The sequence below is a fragment of the Cetorhinus maximus genome, chromosome 1, assembly GCF_964194155.1.
Source record: "Cetorhinus maximus chromosome 1, sCetMax3.hap1.1, whole genome shotgun sequence".
Lineage (NCBI taxonomy): Eukaryota > Metazoa > Chordata > Chondrichthyes > Lamniformes > Cetorhinidae > Cetorhinus > Cetorhinus maximus.
In genome coordinates, this window is record NC_135879.1 from 157,306,046 (window position 1) to 157,324,970 (window position 18,925).

The 18,925-nt window shown below is 38.8% G+C and overlaps 1 protein-coding gene across 6 annotated transcripts in view; it reads left to right on the forward strand.

The window, feature by feature from the left end:
- Nucleotides 1-18,925, forward strand: part of fat1a (FAT atypical cadherin 1a) — a 202,482-nt gene that overhangs the window by 97,527 nt on the left and 86,030 nt on the right. For all 6 annotated transcript variants that reach the window (XM_078548639.1, XM_078548676.1, XM_078548647.1 and 3 more), the window contains exon 4: nt 16,356-16,417. In XM_078548639.1, the coding sequence (XP_078404765.1) occupies nt 16,356-16,417 (62 nt within the window). The remainder of the gene's footprint in view (nt 1-16,355; nt 16,418-18,925) is intronic.

The following is an 18,925-nucleotide window of genomic DNA, read 5'->3' on the forward strand; positions in this document are numbered from 1 at the left end:
GCAGAAAAATCAGGAGATTGGCACTAAGTTAAAATGCTCAGAGAGCTGGTGCAGACACGATGGGCCAAATGGCCGCCTCCTACACCGTAACAATTCTGTGATTGCGTGCGTGGCTTGGTGGGGAAATTGCAGGTCGTGGTGTTCCCATGTGTCTGCTGCCCTTGTCCTTCTAAGCAGCAGAGGTCACAGGTAGAAAGGTTCTGTGGAAGGAGTCGTGGTGAGTTGGTGCAGTGCATCTTGTATATGATGCCCACTACCGCCACTGTGCACCAGTGGTGGTAGTTGGGGTGCCAATGAAATGGGCTGCTTTGCCCTGGATGGTGTTGAGCTCCTTGAGTGTTGATGGAGCTGTACTTATCCATGCAAGTGGAAAGTATTGTGTTACCCTCCTGACTTGCTTCTGGATAGCAGACACACTTTTGGGAGTCAGGAGGTAATTTACATGCAACAGAATTCCCTCCTCTGACCTGCACTTGTAGCCTCAGTTTTTATATGGCTGGACCAGTTCAGTTTCTGGTCAATGTACCCTCAGGATGTTGATGGGAGATTCAAAAATGGTAATGCCATTGAATGTCAAAGGGAAATGCTTAGGTTCTTTCTTGTTAGAGATGGTCATTGCCTAGCATTTGGCAGTTCTAAAGAAGGGCCATCGACCTGAAAGATTAACCGTGTTTTTCTCTCCACAGATGCCTGCATGACCTCCTGAGTATTTCTAGCATTTTCTGTTTTTATTTTGGATTTCCAGCATCTGCAGTACTTTACCTCTGTATTGGTGAAATTTAATTTCAGTCAATTAATAGTTAGTCTCAGTCGTGGTGACCATGAAGCGACCATTATTAAAAAACTATCGTGTTCACTAATGCCTTTTCGAGAAGGAAATATGCTGTCCTTACCCAAGATGCCCTATATGTGACACCGGACTCTCAGCAGTGTGGTTGACTCTTAACTAAATATCCCAGCAAACCACTCAGTTCTTGGAATCATAGAATGGTTACAGCACAGCTGGCTCTCCAAGAGTAATTCAAAGGAATTACTCACCTAATGCCACTCCCCTGCCTTTCCCCAAAACTCTGCAACTTTTTTCTCTTTTGATAATGATCCAGTTGTATCAAACTACTACAGTAAATACAAATTGGATTGAGCTTTATACAAATCTTTGAATTTTTATCCTGAAATGACAAATACCTTTTTTAGTTGCCTTAATCTATTTAAGAAGCAGTTGAAACATTCATTTTTTTTGCGTGTAGCTGAATTCAGCACTCTGTGACAAACTATATTTGAAGGACACACCAGTTGGATCTAGAGCTACAACACTAGTGCTGATTTGCTGATTCACAATTTCCTCCCTGATTCCAAAGTTTGCAAAGTACCTCAAAAAAATTAGTACGGCGATAACATGCATTTGCAGTGTTTGAGAAAATTGTCCCACATTACTTCACAGAGGAGAAAGGGAATGGAGAACAAACCATTGGGAGAAGTTGAGATGAGTGACCAAAGGCTTGATCCAATAGCTTCCTTTTAAGGAGGCTTTAAATATGAAGAGGGGAACAGAGAGGAGAGGTTTAACAATAGAGTTAGAGTTTGCAGATTTCTCTTTCACAGTGGCCGGTTTCAGAATGAGAGGGCACATGGTTGCAAGAAGTTTCAGAGGTAGTCTCAATCAAAGACAACATCTCTAATAATACAGCAGTCCTAAAGAACTACACTGGATTGTCAGCCTTTGTTAGGAGCTTAAGTATAAAAATACACTCCTATCTTTATCTGAAATAAATTAACGGTATACACTTTGGGTACTAAGATAAAAACAAATGACATTGGAGCTGCCTAATCTCTGCTTGCTCCTTCCATCACCCACTGCCCCCCACCAATAAAGCAGCTCTAGAAGCAAGAAACAAAGGGTTTTTGCTAGCTGACAGATGCTAGATGGTGACGTCAGGCATTGCTGACATCATTTATTTGCCTGCATTCTGCTGTAAGGTAATTCTGTTTCATACTGGGATAGGCAAATAGACTTCAGATTTAAATGCTTTTTAGATCATCGTACTTCATACTTGTATTAAAATCTTTTGTTGGTGAACTTCTGAAATCTCCAGTCCTGAGTCATTGTTCATCATTTTCCCTCGTGGCTTAATGTGACATGAAGGTTAAAACTAGGCATAGGTTATGACATTTATTGATACATTAAAAGTTAAACATCAGAGCAGTACATACTAAAGTACTTAAAACAGATTCTAAATTGCTGTAAACTTATATGAGCATTCATCCGTATAAAACATAAGATGGTAGGTTGAGATATTGGTGGAATTTGTACTTGCAGCTGTCCCCTTTCTCTTATTTTTTTATTATTCATTCACGGGATGTGGGCTTCGCTGGCTGGGCCAGCATTTATTGCTCATCCCTGGTTGCCCTTGAGAAGGTGGTAGTGAGCTGCTTTCTTGAACCGCTAGAATCCATGTGGTGTAGGTACACCCACAGTGTTGTTAGGAAAGGAGTTCCAGGATTTTGACCCAATGGCAGTGAAGGAACGGCGATATATTTTCAAGCCAGGATGGTGAGTGACTTGGAGGGGAACTTCCAGGTGGTGATGTTTTCATCTATCCGCTGCCCTTGTCCTTCTAGATGGTAGTGGTCGTGGGTTTGGAAGGTTTTGTCAAAGGAGCCTTGGTGAATTCCTGCAGTGCATCTTGTAGGTGGTACACACTGCTGCTATTGTGTGTCGGTGGTGGAGGGAGTGAATGTTTGTGGATATGGTGCCAATCAAGTGGGCTGCTTTGTCCTGGACGGTGTCGAGCTTCTTGAGTGTTGTGGGAGCTGCACTTATCTAGGTAAGTGGGGAGTATTCCATCACAGTCCTGACTTGTGTCTCGTAGATGATGGACAGGCTTTGGGGAGTCAGGAAGTGAGTTACTTGTCACAGGATTCCTAACCTCTGACCTGCTGTTGTAGCCACACGATTTTTATGGCTAGTCCAGTTCAGTTTCTGGTCAATGATAACCCCCAGGATGCTGGTAGTAGGGGATTCAGTGATGGTAATGCCATTGAACATCAAGGGGCGATGGTTAGATTCTCTCTTGTTGGAGATGGTCATTGCCTGGCACTTGTGTGGCCTGAATGTTACCTGCTGTTTGTCAGCCCAGCCTGGATATTGTCTAGGTCCTGCTGCATTTTGACATGGACTGCTTCAGTATCTGAGGAATCTCACATGGTGCTGAACATTGTGCAATCATCAACGAACATCTCCACTTCTGACCTTATGATGGAAGGAAGGTCATTGATGAAACAGTTGAAGATGGTTGGGCCTAGGACACTACCCTGAGGAACTCCTGCAGTGATGCCCTGGAGCTGAGATGACTGACCTCCAACAACCACAACCATCTTCCTTTGTGTTAGGTATGACTCCGACCCGTAGAGAGTTTCCCCCTTGATTCCCATTGACTCCATTTTTGCTAGAGCTCCTTGATGCCACACTTGGTCAAAGCCAACATAATTTCCTGAATGTAAAGAGTGCTACATAAATGCAGTTTTTGTTGTTGTTCATAGTGACAACAATTATGTTGGTTCATATTTGTAATTAACACTGTTCATAATTTTCACGCTAGAATTACATCTAATTTATAGCACAGAAGCAGGCTATTCGGCCCAAAAGGTCAATGCCAGCTTTACACAAACCTTATCCTACTGTACTTCATTTCACCCCATCAACATATCCTTTTATTCTTTCCTCCGTCGATATTTTTCTAGATTCTTCTGAAATGCATGTAAATGCTGTAAAGTCCATATGACTCTCTTAATGGAATTATGTTATTATAGAGCAGAAAATTCTGAGGGGCTCTGCTTGATGGTTTGAAATTTACATTTATGTAAGTGATAATATGTAAACTGCAACTTTGTCAGCCTGGATCAGTAAATAGCACACTCATATGTAAATCAAAAAATTCACATCACTCTTCGGGATTCGAGCACATAAGTTAGATGACATTCCAATAACGGGATATGGCAATGCCTTTGTTATATCTTTTAAATGAGGCATTAAATTTTCCATTGGTTCTGACAGCTGTTAAGGATCCGTTGTACTGCTCGAATAAAAACTTTTAAGTTCCTTTGGTTTCATGGATAACATTCCTCAATCAATCTGATCAAAAACTGAATAACTTATCTTCTGCTTGGTGTTAGTGGGATCTTATGGAAAATAGCTGCTGTGCTTTCCTACATAAATTGCTATTATCCATTGTATGTGACTCTCTTAGAGGCATTTCTGTGAGATAAATTGTACTTATATCCAGTTCGTCGAAGGTCCTTAATCCAATTATTGACTACACCTGTTATCTTTTTGCTCTTACTACTTGTATCTTTACCCATCTGATGCTTGAGTCCTAGTCCCTGTACCATTGGCTGCACCTTAATCCACCTCAAATTCGTGTTTCCGGTCCCATTCTCAATCCTCATGGTCTATTATTGCTGCTTCAAGCTGCTACCATTGTCCAGATCCTAGTGCCTCTAGTAGCCATACTTATCTTTTATAATATTGCAATGCTGGTGGCACTCCCTATTTCAGTTAAACATTTCAGCCAAGTGAGATAGTGCTGTTGACGATGAAACTGAAGAGGGAAAAGTTAGAATCAGGTGATCGGCGATGAGAAGCAATCCAGTTCTTCCTATATTAACCTGTACCTTAGGAGAGTTAACATGGCAAGAAAAATACCTCGAGAGACAAAAGTAATCCCACACTTAAAGGCACTGAAGCACCTATTACACAGATACAAATATTACGTATGATGGTTTTGAAAAGGTTTGCACCCCTTAATAATCGATGTCTGAATGTTCCATATGACGTGTAACCATATCTGAGGAATGTTTGCACATTTTTTTTAATATGGTGCTGTAGGAGCTTTAACAAATGTTGGCTTCCTAGCTGAAAAGCCAGAATTGGCTTTGGAATCATTGGAAGTGAGAATGGAAAGGGGCAAGGTAGAAAGGGGATTAAAGGTGATGATGATTGGGCATGGGGTGAAGCATGAGCAAAATAGTAAGTGGAGGTGGGCAAACATAATGGTAGGCAAAGCGGTGAAGGGGGAGTAGGTAGTAAGGAGAATGAGGTGGTAATTGATAGTGAAAAGATTGTGCATACAGCAAACAAATGGGAGTAAGGTATTTGAAAGGATGGATACACTTGAGGGTGGAAACCAAATGTGAGTAATACCATTGGGAAATTGACTAGTCAGGGAAAAAAAGATGGACAAATACCTCGCAAGCATCAATATTGGTAGTGAGATGTGCAGATATTTCTCATGTATGGATGCATGCCAAAGGAATATTCAGACATCGGTATTATGGAGTGCAAACCTTTTTAAAACCATCATGCGTAATATTTTTACCTGTGTAATAGGTACCTATTAACAAGTTTGGGATAACTTGCATCTCTATAGACGTATTTTTCTTGGCACGTTGAAACTCTCCTAAGTACAGATTAATATAGAGGGAACTGTATTGCTTTCTATCCCTGATCACCAGATATTAATTTCTGCTGCTCAGTTTCATTATCAATGGCATTTCCTCACTTGGCTGAAATGGAGAGTGTGCTACCAAAACCACAATGATTAAGTGTTTGGAATTCCAGTGGATCATTTAGATTTAGAAACTTAAAACTATGTCCCTGACAAATCAGGGCTTTCTGGTAACTTGTATGTTTTGGAACTGGGTTTATTTCCCAAATTTTTTTAAACTTAAATAATTTAAGTGTTATAAAATAGTTTCATATATTTATCACGTCTTAAAAATTGTTGATTTTAGAGTTATGGAATATGAGCATGTCCTGATTTTTGAGTTTGTAAATGAAAAAAAATCTGCAATAAATTCAATTAATTTAAAAAAACGTGAAATAAAAAGCCAGTATTGATAATGTGACCCCAAAACTACTCGGGTTGTTGCAAAAACCCATCTGGCTCACTAATGCCCTTTAAAGAAGGAAATCTGCCATCCGTGTCCGGACTGACCTATATGTGTCTTCAGACCTACAGCAATGTGGTTAACTCTTAACTGTCCTCTGAAATGGCCAAGCATGCCGCACAATGCTATTTGAGAATGTGGCTCACCACCACCTCACAAGGACGGTTAGGGATGGGCAATAAATACTCTGGCCAGCAATGCGCATATCCCATGAGTGAATAAACAAAATTGCAGTATATTTCAATTATAATCTCAGCATCAGCAAAGAGCTTTTTATGTCCTGACTTCTGATGTGACAAAAAGGTCCTGATCAGAACACTTACATAAATTCATTATGGTTTTGAAAAAGCACAGGACCCTGTTAAATTTATCAGAATGTGTTTCTGCAGGATTCATTTCTCCAGCTAGTTTAATGTCAGTCTCTTGAAAACTTCAACCAAAAAAGTACTTTGTATTTGACTATAATCTCTAATATCTCTTTCAATTTGCATGCAAAGGCTTATTTGCCTCCTTAACCCAGCAAAGTTTCAATGCTGCTGCTGTCAAAAAGAGATGATCAAAACATATAAGTGATTAATTTACTCTAAGCGGTAGTTTCAGGCCTTGAAAGCCATGGAGATTTACTTTACTTGGTATGAATGTGTTTAATAGTTCACAGGAGTCAGTGGCTAGCAAGGAAATCATCATAGTCCCCATGTCTGACTAAATTACCCACATGAAGTGAATGCAAAATAACAGAATTGTTCATGTTTTGAAATGTGTCATCTCTGTTTGCATACAACAGCATGTGCAGTGTGCCTGTTTGTAATACTTCACCTGTTAAGATTATCTTCAGTTAACGTTCCATGAACTCCTCATTGTGCCAAAAATTACTTGATCAAAGAAAATCTGGCAGAAAAGACAGTGGAAAAACATAATCAACTATAAATTTTGTTCTCATCTCTGCTTTTTAATCACGATTTGTGATCATTTTCATTTGAGCTCTGTTTCCACCATAATCATAATATATTCTGCTAAATTTTCAAACCAAACACTGGTAATAGCTGGGAACATTGTGCCTGAGGCAAACACATGAGAAAAGCATTGTGAATTTGGCAATCCCATTGTCTGCTAGTCTGCTGTCTCTGTCAGTAATGTTGCAAATGAAATCCAGCCAAGTTCCTTATCCCATAAATGTGCTGCTTGGCAGATGTTACCAGCAAAAAAAAAAGTTTTTAATATGTATTCATGTTCCTTCTTGGAAGCCTGTTCCTGGTGGTTCTGCAAAAATTGCCCCGGTATTTAGTTGCTGTGGCTACCGGCTGCACCATAATAACAGAATAGTCTTGTGGAATGCTATACTATAAAGGAACCAGACTTTGCAGATGAGTTTTTTCTGAGGTAGTTAAAATAAATTAGATTCCTTCCACAGAGCTGTTTTTTTTTTATGATGCTGCGTTAAAACGTCAAGCTGGAAGAAGTAAAATACTAATCCTTTCCAACATAAAAACTCTTGCTCATATATTTCCTTTATGTATTAAGCATTTTGCTGTAATTACAGGATTCACAAAAATGCTTTTTTCATAGTTATAGCCTTCCCTTTTATAATTCCTTTTAAAGTAGGGATGAGAGCGAGACCTGAGCTTTTCCAGCAAAATATGTCATGGCCAAAGATTTGGTGGACAAAATCATAAACAGGATTGGCGAACTAATTGTAAAATCCTTTGCAAGCAATCGGTCAAGGTGGACAAATAAATAATTTAACATCTGTAATTAGGATTAGCTGTTTCTTGAAAATGAAAAGGGTAACTTTCTTTACTTTATGATTTAACTTGTGATTGATTTCCTCGGAGTCCATTTAAAAAAAACTACATTGTTTGACTTTTTTTGTAAACACTTTCAATCATACTTTGTAACAAACAGAATTGTGTTGCAGGTGACAGTTTTTATCTTTTGAATTGGCGGTATGTTTAAAGTGAACCCTTTTCTCACAACATTTCAAATTTGATCAGGAAAAGGAGAGAAAATAATTTTAAAAGAAAAGAAATACCTATAAACGTTATGATTTATTTGGGTAACAATAAATAAAATCCCATGACGTTAAGGCCAAGGTCATGTATGGTTATGAAGGTAGAATTGAAAGGAACAAACTGAGCCTCGGTGAAGATTTGCTTATAAGATGAATTCATTTTTAAAATTCCTTCAAGGGATGTGGGTTTGCTAACAAGGCCAGCATTTGTTGCCCATCCCTAATTGCCTTTGAGAAGATGGTGGTGAGCCACCTTCCAGACAACTGAATGGCCTAGGTCATTTCAGAGGACAGTTAAGTGTCAACCACCCTGCTGTGTGTCTGGTATCACTTGTAGACCAGACTGGGTAAGAACCCAGATTTTGTTTCCTAAAGGACATTAATTAAACTAATCCTGTAGTTATAAGATCACCATTACTGGAGCTAGCTTTTTATTCCAGATTTTTTTAACTAACTAAATATAAATTCCCCAGCAGTGGTGGCATTTGAACTCATCTCTGAATCATTAGTCCAGACCTTTGGATTACTAGCCCAGTAACATAACGGCCATGCTACCGTTTGCAGTTTGCTTTTATGTGACTCTGACAATGTGCACTGTTAAAAGATTGCCACTTTATTGTGAGTGTAAAATGTCCATGTTAAGATTAAGTAATTCCAGATGGTTTATTTGTTTTACCTTCTGTATTGCTTTGCTAATCTAACCATTTTTTCTGCTGCTACAGTTTTGAGTAATTTACTAGACTGTTTTATACACATTACACTGATGGGCAAATCCTAGTCTAACAGACAACCTTAATAATACACACTGATTTCTGCCTCTGACAGATAGTTTCGAAGCTTTATGTAAATAAATAGCTGATTGACTAACCATAGAGTTAATTACAGACAGCTGTAGGTTCAGGAGTTAGTCAGATTCAGCACCTCCTTATGTAACGGATTCTCACATACTGACAGTCACAAAGATTTTCAATTTTTGCATAAAATGTTAATTTCAGTGAGATTTTAAAAACTTGGATATATTACGTTGGTGTGGAATACTCTGTGCTACCTCGGCTGAGATATTCTGCTGTGTTTTAAGGATTAATTGCTGTGAAAATCGTGAACAACTTCTAATATTGCAATTGTTGGTCTATTTTATTTGATGTCTTGCTCAAAGTGTTTAAAAAAACTGAACTCTTGATATTGAAATTTGTTTGCTCACGGTTTGTCAAATTTAGACATGTTCAAAGACCTGTGACTTGATTCCATTCTAAGTTTGTAAAAGATCACAGAGTAATTCTATTACAATGGCATAAATTTTGCTACATTAAAACTAAATGTATTTGCTAACCAACAAGTGGCACAATGTTGAATGTTCACTATCGTGTTTGTTTGTCACACTGACAAACCCACCTGGTGTAGCTAGTTTGAAGTATGCTATGATAACCCACATCAGAATCTGAAATGGAAAGAAAATAATTCTCAAAATTAATATCCTCATGAGAGATGAGGTAAACTGTAGTAAAAAGACAAACTAGCTGTACTGGCTTTGGGAATGTGTATTAAAATACTAGATCTGTTACGGACTCGTGTTTGGTTTAAATATTACTGCAAGTCAAAAATTAAAAATGTTTTCAAACCTGATCCGATAATACTGATAGTTGGGTTTAGGGATATCTGGTGTATGTTTCATTTGTATGATCCATTGACATATCTTGAGGCACATCTTTGAGTTTTCTGAGATAGCTTGGAAGAGTTTGGGAGTATTGTCAATGAAGATTTTATTGGGATTATTCTGTAATTCAAAGGTTATTTGATCATAATATCACTTTTCAGTTTACTCATGAAAAAGATCACTTAAACTTTTTAAAGCTTCCTTTGATAGCACATGTAGAATTCACCATTTGCTACATAAGCAAAACCATTAACATTTAACAATTTTACTGTTAGCTGACCATTAGTATGTGTTTTACATGCACCAAGATGATATCATAGACATTGTTTACATAAATTTACCAATGATTTCCAGGCTGTAGGCTTGAAGAGCTCTACCTAAGAGAATAGGATCCAATGGAATATCAAACTTTCTTTCATAAAACTAAGAAAAACAAGTCAATAATGAGGAAAGGTCCAATGGACAGCAACATTCATTCCCTGGGAATTGCACCTTGCCCAGCCAGAAATCCAACTTTTAAGTGTTCCCAAATGTTTGACTTAGTTTACCTGATAGATATTCCTTTTCGTAGGTAACTTTTATTTTTAATGTCTATTTTAAATTTACTTTTTAACTAATACAAATTTATTCCCGTTGATACCATTATCTTGACTTTGAGTAATATTCTCGATTCAGCTTATCTGTACCACCTAATCATACTTGATATATCTTGATGATGCTCTTTAAGAATGTACTCTCTGGACGATAGAAGTTGAGTGGGGTGAATTTTAACTTGGACTGCCGAGCATAATTGGATAGTAGCAGCCAAAAATGGTGTGTGCAAGATGTGCGGGTGCCACCATCCACCTGTCTTGGTGGTTGGACTGTCCATTTGTTTTGGATGGTGTGTGTTTTTAATGCATAAATTGGGGTCCTAAGGCCTTCATGAAACTGTGATTGTAATTTTGATTAATAACTCGGCAGGATGTGCTCTGACCAGTTGTATGGTGTGTGGGGAGTGGGGGGTTGCGGAAGGAAGGGAGGGTCTGGGGGAACAGTAGAAAAGGCATCAAAAAGGTAAGTTTAACAATATTTTTGTGGGGCAAGGAGTGCCTCTCTGGACCACCCTAGAATATGAGCCACTAACACCCCAGCTCCCACTCTGCCAATTAAAATGGACCAGGCATCCTGCACATGCTGCCTTCCTGATAGTTCAGTACTACCCCAGCTTCCTTTTTTTTCCTTACAGCTTATCCTTAAGCCTTGGCATAATTCGTGTTGCTGTTCAGAGCAACTTTTTTGATGCATGTCTCATTTGAAGTGCAATGGCCAAAGCTGTATGTAGCACTTCGTGTGCTCTGCCAACATCTGTGGATTTATACTTCATTTATTCTGGCTATGTACCCAACATTCTATTGGGTTTCCCCACATCATATTGACACTGCAAGCAATTAGTCCGCTTTTACGTACAGATTTCTAAGTCTTCCTGTTTTACTTCTGTTCTCTTTGTGTAACTAGGTCGCTATTTTTTAACTTAATGTACAGTAACTTACACTTGGCAGTATTAAATTTCATTTTGCTATTTTTCTTTCTAATTTCATAATTTATCCAAATCTTTATGGGCAGAATCTTCTGTTTGGTGTGTGGGGGCAGGCCACGCATGCCGACATGTAAACTGACGAATGGTGATGTTGCACGTCATTCTGATCTTCCGTTTGGCGGGTGCGCACCGGAGTCGGCTGCGCGCCCGCTGAACTATCAAAGGCCTGTTAAGGCCGTTAATGAACTAATTAAAGCAATTGTCAGGGCTGCCCGTCCAACCTTAAGGTTGGAGGGCAGGTGACGAGCCCAGGCGGCCTTTGCATTTCTCGTGAAATCTCATCCACGGGCGGGATGAGGTTTCATGAAGGGTTTATTAATTGAATAAAAATTTTAATGAAAATTCATAATTATGTCCCAGCTCATGTGACACTGTCACATGAGGGGACATGTCTGAATAATTTTATTTTTTTATTTTTTACCATTTTTGACACTGAACTTAATCTCCCTGAGGCACGGATCTGCCTCAGGCAGAGTCCTGCACTCTTTCACGCACATGCGCGAAAGAGCGCAGGCCCCGACTCTCTCTCCCTCCCCTCGCATGCACAGGTAGCGCTGAGCATTACCGGGCGCATGTCATGCTGGGCCCACCCACGTAAAATGGCAGGCGGCGATCGGCTCCACGCCTGCTCCCAACCGGCCCACCCGACGGGGAGAAAATTCTCCCCTATGAAAACTATTAATCTGCTGCATCAATTCGTTATTTTTTAACCTTGTCAATACATACTCAATTTAGTGATTACTGGAATTATAAGTTATGAGACAAACCACAGATAAGCAGAAATAAAAATGGACTGCCATTATGCACACACTTCTCACCAACCTTTTTGTTCTTCTAACAATCCTGCATTTTAGGAGTGGGGCTCCTTTTCTATAGCAGCTGATCTGTGTGTGGCAGCAAAACTACAGCCCTCAATGTATTGTCTGTTTACATTTCACTGGCCTGTTTATTTAATGAAATGTTGCCTCTTGGGGAAACTTAGGTTTGAGTTATTTTCGGGGATATGTTTAAGTGGAACTTTTGTGCCTGGACTTTAGTATATAAAAAAATAAGCAAACGTGTAGATAGTTTTAATCTTTGAATAAAATGAAGTTTTTCCTGCCAGACTATCAAAAATGCTAAAATTGATGATTAAGGGAACATGGTGAAGGGGAAGTGGTGGGTAGGGATGGGGGCAGGGTGGAGCAGGGGTTGGGTGTGGTTACAGTGCAAACACTTCAATTTTATTCAACAAATGCCAAAGAATTGACGATGAATTACATTTTTCAATTGATGCTTGATTCCACTGACACAAAATTCCAATATTCATAAATCACAATAATTTTCAGCAATCTTTGCAGTAGTCATCTCTTTTTAATTATGTTGTTAAAAGGGGCATGCCTTGTTTTTCCATTCTCCCATAGGGCTGTATTTTGGCTTTAAAGCAAGAATTTCCTTCTATATACTAATCTGCATCGCTGCTGTTTCCCAAAATGGGCCTCTCTTGTTCTCAGGCTTACAGATGCCTTATTTAGGTTTGCTTCTGTGGTATGTGAAGCCAAAGATTAATGTTTGCTAACCAATGTCAAATGTCTAATTCAGAACTGTTACAATATGCATTAATTTGCAAATAATAGAACCTTACATATAGTTGAATGGAATTTTATTTAGCTTTAAACAAGATTTATCTGAAGTATCTAAGCTGACCTTTGATTAGCTCTGCTTTTTAAAGGCGAATAGAACAATTGTATTACTTCATTGAATAGGTGCCACATAGTGAAATAGGTGTTCCAATACTCAAAGGGAGGAGTTTTATGGCAGAGGGATTTTACGTTCTCATCAAAGTCAATGGAGTTTAGGATGGCTCACCGCATTTTCCCTGCCGCGGTGACACTGTAAAATTCCAGCCAAAGACTTGTTGATTTTGTGAATATATAATACAATAGTAAAATGGAGCCAGGCACTGGAATTGTTTCTGCAGCCCTTTTTACTTCCTTGTGAAGACAGCTTATGCTCCTGTTGTGATGGCTGGTTTTAGACAGACTGGGTCCTGTTCATTCCAAATATGACATGTATACACTCATGTTTTTTGGCATGTATGTCTCTACAGCTGATGAAATGGAATACTTGAAGAAAAAGATATTTGGACATTTGTGCTGCTGAGAACCACTCAATTAGCTTAGTTTTTGTTGGCAGTTCATTTGAAAAGAGAGGCTAGTTCTGTATTTTACCAAAATATACTAAATTGCTCTGAAATGAGTGTTTGATGTAGTAATATATTAGCATTATCTTCTTTTTTATTGTTTTGGGTATGTTTTACTGCTAAGATGTGCTTGTCCAAACCATTAAAATGGCAACAAGCTAGGAACCTTTTAGTTAAATGGAGCATGCCTTCATGTTGTTTGGTGTGATAGATTTAAATTTAATTTTTGTTGCTATGTGTGTAATTGTTAAATGTTAATTTTAATGTGCTGTTTGGATATTTGTATAAAGTTTGTTATTTAAAAAGCATGTTTTCAATTTTTGTTGAAGGAAACATTTTGTATCACGTTGCAATTACTAGGTACTGAGTTTAACATTTGTTGGCTGTGGCAATAGGAAATCACTGAAAATATGATAACCTTCGTGAACGTGGCAGACTCCACATAATTTTTGTGTGGAAGTGACAGGGTTTGTGGATTGGTTGACATGTCTCAGTAAAAAGAGAAAAGGAAAAACTTGCATTTATGTAGCGCTTATCACGACCACTGCATGTCTCAAAGCACTATACAGCCAATGAAGTACCTCTTGAAGTGTAATCACTGTTGTAATGTAGAAAATGTAGTAATACATCAAATGTTAATTTGAAAAGCTTTACCTGTGCACTGTTTTTCAAAATACCCTCTCTTTTCAAATAGTTTAAACAGGGAGGGTAAGGCTGCAAAGGGAATTTTATATCAGATATTGAGAGCTGAATACTGCAAAAAGCTTAGAGGCATATGGAAAGCGCAAGGGTGAGATTGAAAAGGGAATTTGGAAAGCAAAGAGAGGGTATTTAAAAAATATTATCAAGTAAAAACAAGAAAAACACAAAGATATTTTATAAATATATTTTTAAAAGACTCTCAATTATATGGCGCCTTTCATGAGCACCCGACATCTCAAAGCACTTTGCAGCTACTAAAGTACTTCTGAAGTGCAGTCAGTGTCATAATGCAGGAAATGCGACAGCCAATTTCTGCACAGCAAACTCCCACAAATAGCAACGTGATAATGGTCAGCTAACCTGTTTTTGTGACTTTGATTGAGGGCTAATTATTGTTCAGGACAGTGGGTAGAACTCCCCTGCTGTTCTTTGAAATAAAGCCCTGAGAATTTATATGCCCACATGAAAGGGCAGACAGGGCCTCGTTTATAATGTCTACAGCAGTCCTTCGGTGCTACACTGGAATGTCAACCTGGACACTTGTGCTCAAGTCCTGGAGTGGGACTTAAACCCACAACCTTCTGAGCAGGGAGGTTATGCTAGAACTGTATGAGACTGTGGTTAGGCAATAGCTGCATACGTTTTGGGTCATAGAAATACAGGGATGAAGTGATCACACTCATGATGGTACAGACTAGATTTACCAGGAGTGGAGAATTTTAGTTATGAGGTAAAGAATGGATAGGCTAAAGTTGTTTTCTTTGAAAAAGAGGAGGCTGAGGGGAGATATAATTGAGGTGTATAAAATTATGAGGGACTTAGAATGAATGGGAAGGATCTATTGCCATTGTCTGAGACACCAATAAGCAGGAAGCATGAATTTAAAGTAATTGGCACAAAGCTTCAAAGGAAGTTGAGGAGAAACCTTTTCACCCAGAACATGACGGAGCTCTGGAACTCTATGAAAGACTGGCACAGACAGACATGGCATTTATAAAGTACTTTGATATGCACTTGAAATGCTGTAACCTACAAAGCTATAAGAGTTGGAAAGTAGGATTATTCAACAAACACAGACCCACTGGGTCGAACGGCCTCCTTCCCTGCCGTAGATTTGTGATCCTCTGTAACAGTGATTCCCTGATGCTCAATGTTCTAATTTTAATAATACTAGCAGCATTGTGGTCCTGACTACCAAGAGATTTATCAGAAACATGGATGTATATTGTGTATGATTTTACATTATTATGAAATTGGAAAATGCAGGAAATATTCCATCAGAGTTTGTGCCAATTCAGTGTTAAGCTGAATTGTTGTCTGAATGGGGTGTATCTTGTCTTATAGAGGATGACTGAGACATCTTTGCAAATGTACACAAAATCAGAATTCTCAATCTTTTCTAAAATACTGAAAATGTTGAATACCTAGGTTTGTATATTTTCAGTTACACACGCATCCCCCATTTAAAGTGCATCCTAATAGCATGTTTTTGTTTCAGCACGGTTTGTAAGTTAGGGAACATACGCAAATAGTGCTGCTGATCTTGACCTCCATTTTTGTTTTAGCATGGTTACTGCGCATGCGTCAAGAACCATATTGTAACTGCGCATACTTGGTCTTTTTTAAAAATACTTCCCACCGCTTCATTTGCCACCTCTCCCAGTCCCCTCGCTGCTTCCCACTCATCTCTCCCAATCCCCTCATTGCTTCCCTCTTCCGACCTCCTTACTCCTTCCCACTCACCAATCATCTCCTTATTCGCTCGATGCTTCCCTCCCACAATCCCCTTGCTGGTTCCTCCTTGCCACCTCACTTAACCTCCCCTCCCCCCCTCTCCCAAGCCCTTGTTGTATCTGAGGGCAGTGAGAGGGAAGCAGCGAGGGGTCAGGTGAAGAAAGCAGTGAATGAGTTGGGGGTGGGGGTGGTGGTGCAGCGAGTGGGAGGTGAGTAGAAAGAAGATTTTTAGGCCAGTTAAGTTCAAGGCAACTAATAGGTTTTTAATGTAAAAATTACAGGTCAGGAATGTAACCCACCCTTATTACATACTTCTATTAGAGAGCTTCTTTCTGTTCAGCACGGTTTCATGTAGCCTTCTATTTTTTTAGGAACACAGGAATGTAAAATGAGGGAAAGCTGTATTTTGTTTTCAGGCCAGATAGAAACTCTGGCACTAAAACTGTCAAATTTGATCTGAAATGTTAATGAGTTATTATTTATCATGGACAATAATCTCTGGACGAGAATATTTATAGAGGGTCTGAATTGGGTCTGTTTAAATTTGCAGGGTTGATTACAACAACATCACGAAAACTAGATCGGGAACAGCAGGCGGAGCATATCCTTGAGGTGAGTGTAATTTGTTGGCTTTAAAGATTTTCTCTAAACATAAATTATGGATGTTTATTATTATAGTTTTATTTAAATGTAAAAGAAGTAATGTTTCAGCTAATGGCTCATCTTAATCTGGTGTGTTTATATAAATGCGATTTTGGGATCTTTAGCTTTGAACACCTTTTTCATATTTGGAACACAAAACTCCCATACTTCTCATGCACATCATGAAATTAGGAGAAGTCTTTAGTTTTAAATGGAAGCTAAAAAGAAATTGATAGCTAGACTACAATAGATTTCTGAAGAGACCGTGAACGTGGGCCCCAGTGCTGAAGAGTGGATGTAATACAAAAAAATCCTGTTGACTTTTCTTCACTGCAGCACATCTGTTTCACTTCGGGCTACTGAAAATGGCTACAAATAGGTCTTTGTTAAGGATGTTTGTAGGAAATCTTCAAAACAACTAAAATATGAGTCAGAAAGTAAAGTGTTGTTTGAGTAAATACTTATGAGAGATTAGTACATGACCAATATAAACCTTTACTGATCCTCGCCTTCCCAGTATATTGATGATTTTTTTCTACCACCTTTACTGCCTGACTTGCTGTGAAAAGCCAGCCTGACACTTGAGATTATTATGTAATGTGAATTTGATATAATGTGAACAGTTGGTTGACTGGCCTCACTAATGTTTATAGCAGTAATCAAGACGTAATTGAAATGTTTATTTAACCTGCATAGATAATTGTCATAAAATCCAAATTTAATTGTTGTCTGGAACTTACATTTCATATTCTGTTCTAGAAGTACAGAGGTTCACTCTGGAATTTTAAAACTGTGAAGTGCTCTCACTTTTGTTTTCAATTATATAATTGCTTAGTGTAGATTTTAACCCAGATTATTTAGAACATGGAAGAACAAGCATTCACTGCACTGTTCTGGTAACAATATACAGGAATCTGTTGTGAAAAATAAGACTTTATCTTTAAACATAGCTCTGGCGCCATAATCTATATTTTACAATACTTAGAACTTGTCCAAGCTTCATCTAAACTTGGTTTAAAGTAATGTTTCTTTCCAAATAATGCAACATAATGTACAAAGCATTGTAGACATCCTGTATTTGGCTACCAGCAAAGTGGAATATTATGAAAATGGGGGAGAATTTGTCCTTCGCATACAGCATTCTACATTTGTTTCTATAATTGCCACATATTTGACTGTGTGGTGGTATGTGTCATTTAGTCTGATTATTCTTTCAATGGAGTATTCGCTCAGGCACCAATTAATCTACTATTATGAGTTGTGAAATGTTTTCTTTTTGAGAACAATTGAATAAAAACACCTTCCCATCTTTCTGTTAAAGGAATTCTCTAGTGTTGCGATCACATCAGGAATATTGCTTAATTTTCATTTTCAACTATTCCAAAAAAAATTGCAATGCTGGGAAAAAGAGAGTGACATTTAAAAATATCAGTGATTACAAAGGGAGCCTTCAGTTTGAGGATTTCATGAAGTCATGTTGTTGCTTATGAATTGGTGACCTTGAAATTCAATGGTGTTTTTCAGATTAAAATTGGCACCTAAGCATCAGGCATAACATGGGAGTGCTTATCCTCTACTAAAGTGTCAAAGACCATTGCTCTCTCTCCCTCCCTGTTTGCTTCCTCCCGATCTCTAAGTAGGCTTGAGGTCCATTATCTGGTGCACTTTCTGCTTATCTATTTTGGTGTAGAGATTATTCCTGCATCTAGTTTATACTGGCAGATCATGAGGAGAGATTGAGGAGACCGGGCTTATATTCGTGAGATTTTAGAGGAACTGAGGTGATCTTATTGAAGTATCCAAAATTCTTACAGGACTCGACAAAGTCCATGCAGGAAAGATGTTTCCCTGGCTGGGGCGTTCTAGAACCAGGGACACAGTCTCAGAATAAGGGGCAAGCCATTTAAGACTGAGATGAGAAGGAATTTCTTCACTCAGATGGTGGTGAATTTTTGGAATTCTCTACCCCAGAGGGCTGTGGAGGCTCAGTTTTGGGGTATGACTGCACCCTATTTCAGGTGGCAGTGTGGCCAATGACATTTTACCAAGGGCCTTTCTAGAGTGGCCAGGATGCCCAATTAAGTCAGCCACCAGATCCTTTAATTATGCAAATGATGATGCAGCCAAAGAAAAGCTCACGTAGTAAGTTTTAATTTATCTTTGCGCTCAGGAGCACCAGGAGTGCTCCTCTGGGCTCCACAAAACAACCTGGACCACTGTGCAAACGGTCCGCCAACCCCACCAAAAAATGGATTTCTCAAGGCCATTATTTTCAGCCCACAGCACGTCGCTGCCTTACAATAATGGGTTCTGTCCCTCGAAATGCAAGTGTCCCTCCCTTTGGCACTATTGAACATCCTGGCTATTGAAAATTGTCCAGTGGTTGGAATCTACTCCTTAGGCTGGATTTTCTCTTTGGAGACAGGAAACAGGAGCCGGATTTGTTTTTGTGTCAGAAACACACCTCCTGTGGGAAAC